The 7,915-nt window shown below is 47.2% G+C and overlaps 1 protein-coding gene and 1 long non-coding RNA gene across 3 annotated transcripts; one reads left to right on the top strand and one right to left on the bottom strand.

The window, feature by feature from the left end:
* The first annotated feature begins 371 nt into the window (after window positions 1-371).
* LOC123108492 (uncharacterized) lies at window positions 372-1,162 on the top strand. The gene is made up of 3 exons (XR_006451916.1): window positions 372-507; window positions 640-711; window positions 991-1,162. It is a non-coding gene; the product is annotated as an uncharacterized lncRNA (long non-coding RNA).
* Window positions 1,163-1,246: 84 nt separating this feature from the next.
* LOC123108491 (probable L-gulonolactone oxidase 4) lies at window positions 1,247-6,968 on the bottom strand. Of its 2 annotated transcripts, XM_044530272.1 has the most exons (3): window positions 6,809-6,968; window positions 6,221-6,718; window positions 1,247-2,521 (listed from the first exon to the last, which is right to left on the bottom strand). In XM_044530272.1, the coding sequence occupies exons 1-3, from the start codon at window positions 6,929-6,931 to the stop codon at window positions 1,442-1,444; spliced, it is 1,701 nt and encodes a 566-aa protein (XP_044386207.1). In that variant the 5' UTR covers window positions 6,932-6,968; the 3' UTR covers window positions 1,247-1,441. The 2 variants fall into 2 exon arrangements, with proteins under 2 accessions (XP_044386207.1, XP_044386206.1); XM_044530271.1 differs by having other exon boundaries at window positions 6,221-6,968.
* Window positions 6,969-7,915: the final 947 nt, after the last annotated feature.

Genomic DNA, 7,915 nt, shown 5'->3' with positions numbered 1-7,915 from the left:
TCCGCGTCCAGGCCACCTTCTCTTATTCATCCCTTCTCTCCGCTCCGTCCCTTTCCGCCAGATCCGACGCCCTTCGGGCTTGTCGTTGCCTCGTCGCCGTGACAAAGGTTTGTTTCTTTCACCCTTGTCCGCTTCTTACTTTTCCTCGCGTCTAATTTGCCTGGTCGTCTTCTTGCAGGAGCAACTGAAAACCAAAGGAGCCCCACCTTTCCCGCACGCACGCGCGCGATGCGTCTCGCCACCGCCATCTTCGGTCCCTGTCCGCAGCTCCGCCTCCTCCGCCACGCCCCCACCGCGAGTTCCACGTCATCTGTCACGGCCCACGCAACGAGATCCGTTGTCCACTGCGCGCTATCACTTCAACCGAAGAGCAGCGGGGGTAGAGACGCAGGGTGAGGAGCACCCGTTGGAGGCGCTCGATGCGGCTCCCCCGTCACTCCTCCTTCTATGCCCACTGCTGGTGCTCCCCCGTTGCTCCTCCTCCTCCATCGTGAGGCGCTGCACTTGGTCGCAGTTCTACTCCAGCCCCCCCCCCCCCCCCCCCCCCGCTCTCTCTCTGAACGCTGCTCCATTTTTTTCGTTCAATTTGTTATCTCCAGGTGCTCATCTAGGTCTTTTGTTGCCCCGTTAATGTTCTAGGGTTAGGATTTTCTATTGGATTGGTGACTGCTGTGAGCTGGTAATATGTCATGCTTGGCCATCCCGTTGCAGGTGCTCATCTTCTCCCATCTTTCTCTGTTCGTATTTTAGTTTAGCGGCTGTATTTTAAGCAAGGATTGTGCCTTAATAGATCTATCTACTATTATTGTTAGGCTTTCTTTTTTGTGGGGGGTTTGCTTATGTTCGGTTTTCATAATTTGTGGCAGGATGTTTGCTGTCAAAATCTTGTGTTGCTCAGCTAATTTGTACACCAGCCATTCACCTATTTTGTTGATAATGGAGTATCTGTCGAGTATCTTTTTTTAAGCCAATCTTATATTTTTTCTTCAGGTTGCCACCAATGGGAATACAGCCAGTGGACTGGTTTTGCTTGTCAGCGACCAAAACAAGAACAAGTCAATTCTTATATGTACATATTCAATTTGTGGATGGTTGGAGGCTCTGTGTTCATGGTTTATATGGGTCATCTTTATATCTGGGCCATGGTGGTTGTGATTCAAATGTTTATGGAAACAGAGCTTTTTAACCTACTGTATGTTGTCTTATAGTTTCATGACGATGTTGAACTCAATGGTGTTTTGCTCCTATTACATGTGAATGTTTCTTCTTCCTTTTATTTTGTTGTATCCTGTTTGAATACGTACGCTAAACTTGATTTCCTACTAAACTGAGCATTCACTACCTTGCCATTGCGTTGTGACCGGCACCATCGCGCCAAGGCGCGTTTTCGATCTAGTTCAACATTAGATCGCACAACTTCTTGGCCCATCCATGACTAGATTCATATTTCGTCGTTGTGGTCGCGGTGGGAGGTGGGTTGGAACGAGCATACCCTTGCCTCCGCGTACACCTTTCCAGGCCGACAGTAATAGCCTTGTTCTGGCGCGCAATGTGAGTCGTGAGAGCATATGCAGAGCCCTTCGATGGCGCAACCCTTGTGGATGATGTTGGGGCTCCCATCGATGCCGAGCACGTGGTCGCTCCACTCGCTAGAGAAGACCCCGTCTGGGTCGTACCTCTCCTTCACTTTGAGGAACTCGTCGGCTTTTGCGTACTTCGCGATGGCCCCGTCGAAGGCGGAGTTGCGGTTTTTGCCCCATTGCGGAACGGCACCATACTTGTGCAAAGCCATCTGTTCAAGCTCATCGATCACATCAGAGTGAGCACGCAGCCTACCTTGGGTGTAGCTCCGGTAGTAGGTGAAGTCAAAGTCGACGGAGTCCTCCGTTTTGCCGAGGTAGGCGGAGGAGGCCCCAACGTACCGGATGAGTACACCCATCTTGGCCTCAAGACTGCATAGGGAGCATGGGTTGAGGTCGCGGAGTCGTTGCATGTCGGCGACCAACGCCGAAGCTTTGGAGAGTGCGACGCTAAAGCCGGAGTTGTAGAAGAAGGGGCTCCGAACGCGTGAGGAGCGGAGCAGGTTGTCCTTGGCATCAATGCATGAGCCGGACACCTGGATGCGGTGCTGGTAGCCGACCACCGGGTATCCCGTGAAAGAGGAACCGTCGTTTGTGAAGCCGTACGCCTGCAGCGGGAATGTCGCAGGCAGCAACCCTGCAGCTAGGCAGCGTGCCATGTCCTTGCTGTCCTCCACATGCTCCTCCGCTACTCTTGCAGTGATGAGCCCGATCGTCGGGAAGGAGCGGAAGCCAAGGTAGTCGTTGAGGCCATCGCCGGGCGATGAGACATCGACACGATCGTCCTCGCGGTAGATGACCTTGCCCTGCCGCGGCAGCCATGTCATGTCGCCAAACTCATGCAGATTGCCCCACATAGCCACCTGCGCCCCCAAGTCCGAGGCATCGCGCTCCAGGAACGTGACCGACCGCTTGAACATCGGCTGTAACTGTAGAGTAACCTGCGCAAGATGCCACACAAAAAAAGGATGAGATTACATTTACCCTGTCATGTGACTTTTTTTATAGGAATTACGTTTAAATTGAGTGAAATTGTGCCACATTTTAGCCTTTTAAATGTTGCGCCGTCAATAAAAAATATTATCACGAGGGCTCAGGCTACTATTTCCTTTCCGGTTTATTAGGCCCGCGTGTATCCTAGATTGACAGTCTGATCAACGTAATACAGATTATGTATCACAAAATTATATCTTCAGAAACTCAAAATGGTGTTTTTTTTTGCGAGAAAAAATGGTATAGTTTTTAATCGTATAATTCTTGGGGTATACAACTCATGACGTGTTGCTAAAATTGTCAATTTACCAATAGGTAGCCTAAACCGGAAAGAGACCCGAAGTTTCCACGAGATGTGTTGGCTGCGAGATATTTTTCTTTTCCTTCTCGCAAGGCGAGTAGGGAAAGCCTTCCTTCTCTCCATCTCCACCGGTGAGGCCGTGGGTTTGTCTTCCCTCCGCCCGTCGCTCCGGCGACCGGTGGCGGGGAGGGGATTTCTATTGTCTCGGATCCGTCTAGTAGATAGTTAGGGTTTTAGTCCTTGCAGGGGCGGCGTTTAGACGGATGGCGACACTATTTTTTCGAGTCAGTCTTCCGGACTTCGATTCTCCTCAAGTTCGTTCGTTGGGATGGATTAGATGAAGCTTCGACTGGGGATTCCGAATATGTTTCGGTTTCCGGCTTTTGATGTTAGGCTTAGGTGAGTGGTTTGGGTAGTGGCCCAGCTAGCACCCCTTCATCATTTTGGGTAGGAGTAGTGGCATGTGTTGCCAAGATGGTGGATTCAGACTTATTGTTGTAATACTTTGTAAGGTCCTCAAGAATAATCAATAAAATGGCCGTATGCATCTCCCGGATGCAGAGGCCGGGGGTCATCCCTTTTTTCTAAAAAGAAAAAAGATGAAGCTTCGACGTAGATTTCTGCCAGCTCTTCGGGACGGCGAAGTTCGTTCGTTATGCTAAAATGTCCTGGCAATGTCAAAACAGTGATTTCCGCCATTGCACGTAACATGACAACCAAGACCCTGTCTGTTTCAACTTCAATGGGATTCGAATCAACTCTAAATTCGCATTACGTACCACCGAGACAACGAAGTGACACGAAACTCAACTTCAGCACATGGGCGTGTGACAAGTGATGCGGGACCGTCAATGTGACATGGTGCATGTACCGGGGTTTATAGGATAGAAATTTTCATATTAAGACTTAGCTAATGTTTATTTTGTGAAATATGTTCTTTTTTCGTCTGAACTGTGGAAGATAAGAACCAATCCTATATAGGGATAGGAAATCACGATAAATCACGAGTGGACATGCAGCCACTCGAGGAGGAAATCAGCTCCATCCACTCCCACGTGATTCGTGCACTTATTATACAGCCAACTTGTATAATGATATCCCTGGCACATATAAGCGTTTGTATAGTGTTTGTATTAAATAAGAGGGGGCAGCTACAAGTCCCACACGTCAGTTGCATGGAACGGCCAGACATGCAATTAATCATTCACCCGTTACATAGTCAATAAGTGTGCGTGTCCCACCACACAATAACTGCACTGATTTCACATTATTGTTTACAAGTTAATGTGCAACCTGCACCACGGGCAGCTCCTCTCCCACTCATCCTCCTTCTCTAGATCATGGACTCTGTTCATCCTCAATCTCTAGTTCATGTTCATAGCTAGCTATAACTCATCCATGGAGGTATAGAGCTCCTTATTCTTTATATATATATATATATATATATATATATATATATATATATATATATATATATATATATATATATATATATATATATATATATAGTTCTGCAGTCCATACTCTGTCTCTCTCTCTCCATCGTAGCACCAACATCTTCAACAACAGTTCTTTAGCTCCTCCAGCGACGCCCATGGCGACGTGGTTGCTCTATTTAACACTAGTCACCACAAGTTGAGGTTCATATCGTGTATACAAACTTTTAGATGTACCTAGGGTGACATATTTAGCTAATACTAGTAGTTTACCATTCTTGATTCTGTCGAGCCCTAATGTTCTAAGCTCTTAATTTCCCAGCAAGTTAATTAAAATATTCGATGCCAGTGTCGTGTGAGTTACTATTTATATATGATAAAAAATTAAATTTCTTTCTGTTTTCTTGTCCTTTGGAGATTGAAACCCTCTTTGTAAATGATGTAGTTCCTGGACAGACTCTTTCCTTGTTTATTTATAACAGTAGAGGGGCTTCCCCTATTGTTCATGCGTGAAAAAAAGCTGCCGCAAATATTATAACGAAAACATGTGAGCTCTCTAAGGTTGGTTGTAATGATAGTACTATAGCAAGTATCATGCATGTCAACTAGGTAATTTTAATGAGGTGTCATAGAATTAAGTGAAGAAAGAGAGGGTTGAGTATCATATCATGATACCATATCATAATAAATGATATGCTACTATGTGTCATGCATGGCAATAAATAAAGTACCACATGATACTAATATATATGATACTATGCATTAGGAAGGTAATATCATACACGAGTATCATATGCATGATACTAGTATATGATACTCCCTATTACAACCAGCCTAAGACTACCCACAGTGAGAGTAACATAGGTGGTAACATCATACATCTCTAGGCAAAACATGTGATGTGGCGAGTAATTAATGAGGAAAAAAAGACATTTGGTAATATAGCCAGTTATTATAACATAACACATACCAAGACAAGATGAGTCTACAACCTAATAAATAAGGTGTTGCATGACACCACACATAAATTACTCCCCACTATAGAGATAGTGACACATATGCATGTTACTAGTCTAATTAAGTTACTACCCGTTGTGACTAGTCTAATCCAAACTCTCGTCCACACACTCGGGAGGGAGCACTAATGCATCCTTAACATGCACGATCAATGCAATGCGGAATCCAAATGCACCATTAAGTGAACATGGCCCCATACAAATTGATGACATTTAAGACCTGGACAACAATCACATGTGCATTTAAATCATAGAGCACTGTGCTTTACTACGTATCAGTGATGTGTATTCACCAAATTAAACCATTGTATTTTATTCGTATTCATTAATTCGCTATATTAAGTGCTAATCTCATAGCACAGATGGGCAGCTCAGATTTCATCCTCGCGTGGCGCAATGTCCCAAAAATTCATGTCCTAGGAATTCACTCCTACAAATCAAGCTAGTCAAAAGAAAATTTTCCTACAAAGGTTATGTAAACCATAGAAGACCTCAAACTATGTTCCAAGGAAAATTTTCCTCCATTTTTCCTTGTGTCCATAAAAAAAACTCTGGCCTCTTCATCATGGCGATGCACACAGTTATAAGAAAATTCCGTATTTCTATGTTTTCCCTTCACTTATCCTTTTTTGAATCAAAGGAGCCCCAAACAATTACTCCTCTGTTCCGAAAATCCTAAATAGTTTTCTGTGGAGATTTTAATATGAACTACATACAGAACAGAATGAGTGAATCTACACTCTCAAATAAGTCTATATACATCTTTACGTAGTTCGTATTTAAATCACTAATAAAAAGACTTTTTTTTCTGCAGACGGCAACGGTTAAACATTTCAGGGTACATGCATGCACGGATGCACCCTGATTCGGCAACTACACATGTACACTACGCACCTGGGAGGCCACGCCAAGGACGCCGAGCGAGACCTTGGCCGCGTCGAGGTCAGGATGGTCGGCGCCGAGCTCTCGTACCACCGCGAACCCCTGGCTCGCCGGTGCCGGCGTGACTATCCTCATCCCGACCACATACTCGTGCACGGCGCCCTTCCCCCACAGCAAGCTCCCGTGCGCGCCCGTGGCCAGCAGGCCCACGATGCTGACGCCGTACCAGTAGGGCGAGTGCGGCAGCGCGAGCCCGGCAGTAGCGGCGTCGCGAATCAGGTCCCGGAGCACTATGCCGCCCTCCACGGTCATCAGCCCTGTGGCGGTGTCGACGCTCACCGTCCGGTTGAGCCGTGCCGTGCTGATGATGGTGCCGTTGCGGCCGCCCGGGCAGGCCAGCTTGGGGAAGCTGTGGGAGTGCCTGGGGGCCGCCTTCACCTTGCGCCTGGCTGCCGCCGCGGCCGCCACGGCGGCCACCAGCTCCGCCTCGGTGCGCGGGAACACGGCATCGGCCGCGCGGCAGGCGGTGCGGTCCGGGAAGGAGCCGTAGACGTTGGCGAGGGTGCAGTCGGACGTGCCGCGGCCGCAGGCCACCGAGTCCGGCGGAGGGCTGGAGCACGCGCGGCGGCTCAGGAGGAGGCCCAGCAGCAGGAGGAGAGTCGCCGGAAGCAACGACGACGACCTGCTAGCTTCCATTCCATCTACTGCGCTGGTGGCAAACATGGTCGACGTACTTAATTCGAGTGATGAGTATGCTCCTACTACTTGCACACGCAAGGCCTTGGGTAGACGACAGTGAGCTAATAAATGGCCACGTTACAAGGCGGACCCGCAAACCGTCCGGTCCGGACAGCATTGTCCGGACTGCGAGTGCCATCTAATGCGGCCTTGTATCGGTTCGTGGGATGGTCTGGACACGATTTCTCTCACAAATCAAAAATAAAAGTGGGTATGTTTCCGGAAGTCTGGACATGCGTAGCGTACGAGTCGGACACCCTGACCAATCCAAAACCCTGTCCAGACCCCATGACTCCATCCTCTTCATTTTCTTTCATTCCTTTTTTTCTCTCATGCTTTCGCCACCGCTCCACCACCACACCACACCCCTGCCGGAACTCTTCGTCTTCGTCACCTCCAGCAACTATTCTCATCATACCCAGCAACTGTTCGATGAATCGCCGGAGTTGAAAACAATTGTCCTTTCTTCTTTCTAGCAAAGGATTCTGATTTGGAGTACATATATGAGCAATATGTTGAGTCGTTCGACGAGGAGTATCGAAAAAGTTTTTTTACCGGTGGTGGAAGGTACCGGTGGAGAATCGTCCACACACGTTGCTTTGAGATTCGTGTGGCTGGTAGACCTCACTATGTTTTTTTTCTCTCTTTTAGCAATACGAATCTTATGCAAACAGATATACTGGGTTGGGCGGGGTCCATAGCTATACATTTGGTCAAGTGGCAGGGTGAGAGACAGAGAGCAGATGAACGAGCTGCATGCACACACTAAATACTTGCACTTTATTTTCCATGCCACATTTTAAAAGGTTGATAACTTTTGAACTAAATATCCAGTTTTGAAATATTTAATATTTTTGAATTCAGGGCGACAAGATCTTTAAAACAAGATCAATCTTGGATGCACTTTGTCTAGTTTGAATTTTACCGTTTCACTCATTTTAGAGAAAGAATTTCAGTCAGTTTCACATT

The sequence above is a fragment of the Triticum aestivum genome, chromosome 5A, assembly GCF_018294505.1.
Source record: "Triticum aestivum cultivar Chinese Spring chromosome 5A, IWGSC CS RefSeq v2.1, whole genome shotgun sequence".
Classification (NCBI taxonomy): domain Eukaryota; kingdom Viridiplantae; phylum Streptophyta; class Magnoliopsida; order Poales; family Poaceae; genus Triticum; species Triticum aestivum.
Note: the sequence above shows the minus strand (reverse complement) of the source record. Positions and strands in the feature narration are given on the sequence as shown.

What these genes read in the sequence shown, in the direction of transcription:
- LOC123108491 (XM_044530271.1), bottom strand. Translation starts at nt 6,931, where the DNA reads ATGTTTGCCACCAGCGCAGTAGATGGAATGGAAGCTAGCAGGTCGTCG. An exon ending in TCCTTGGCGTGGCCTCCCAG is followed by an intron (nt 2,522 to 6,220) that starts GTGCGTAGTGTA and finishes CATCTTGCGCAG; the next exon opens with GTTACTCTACAGTTACAGCC.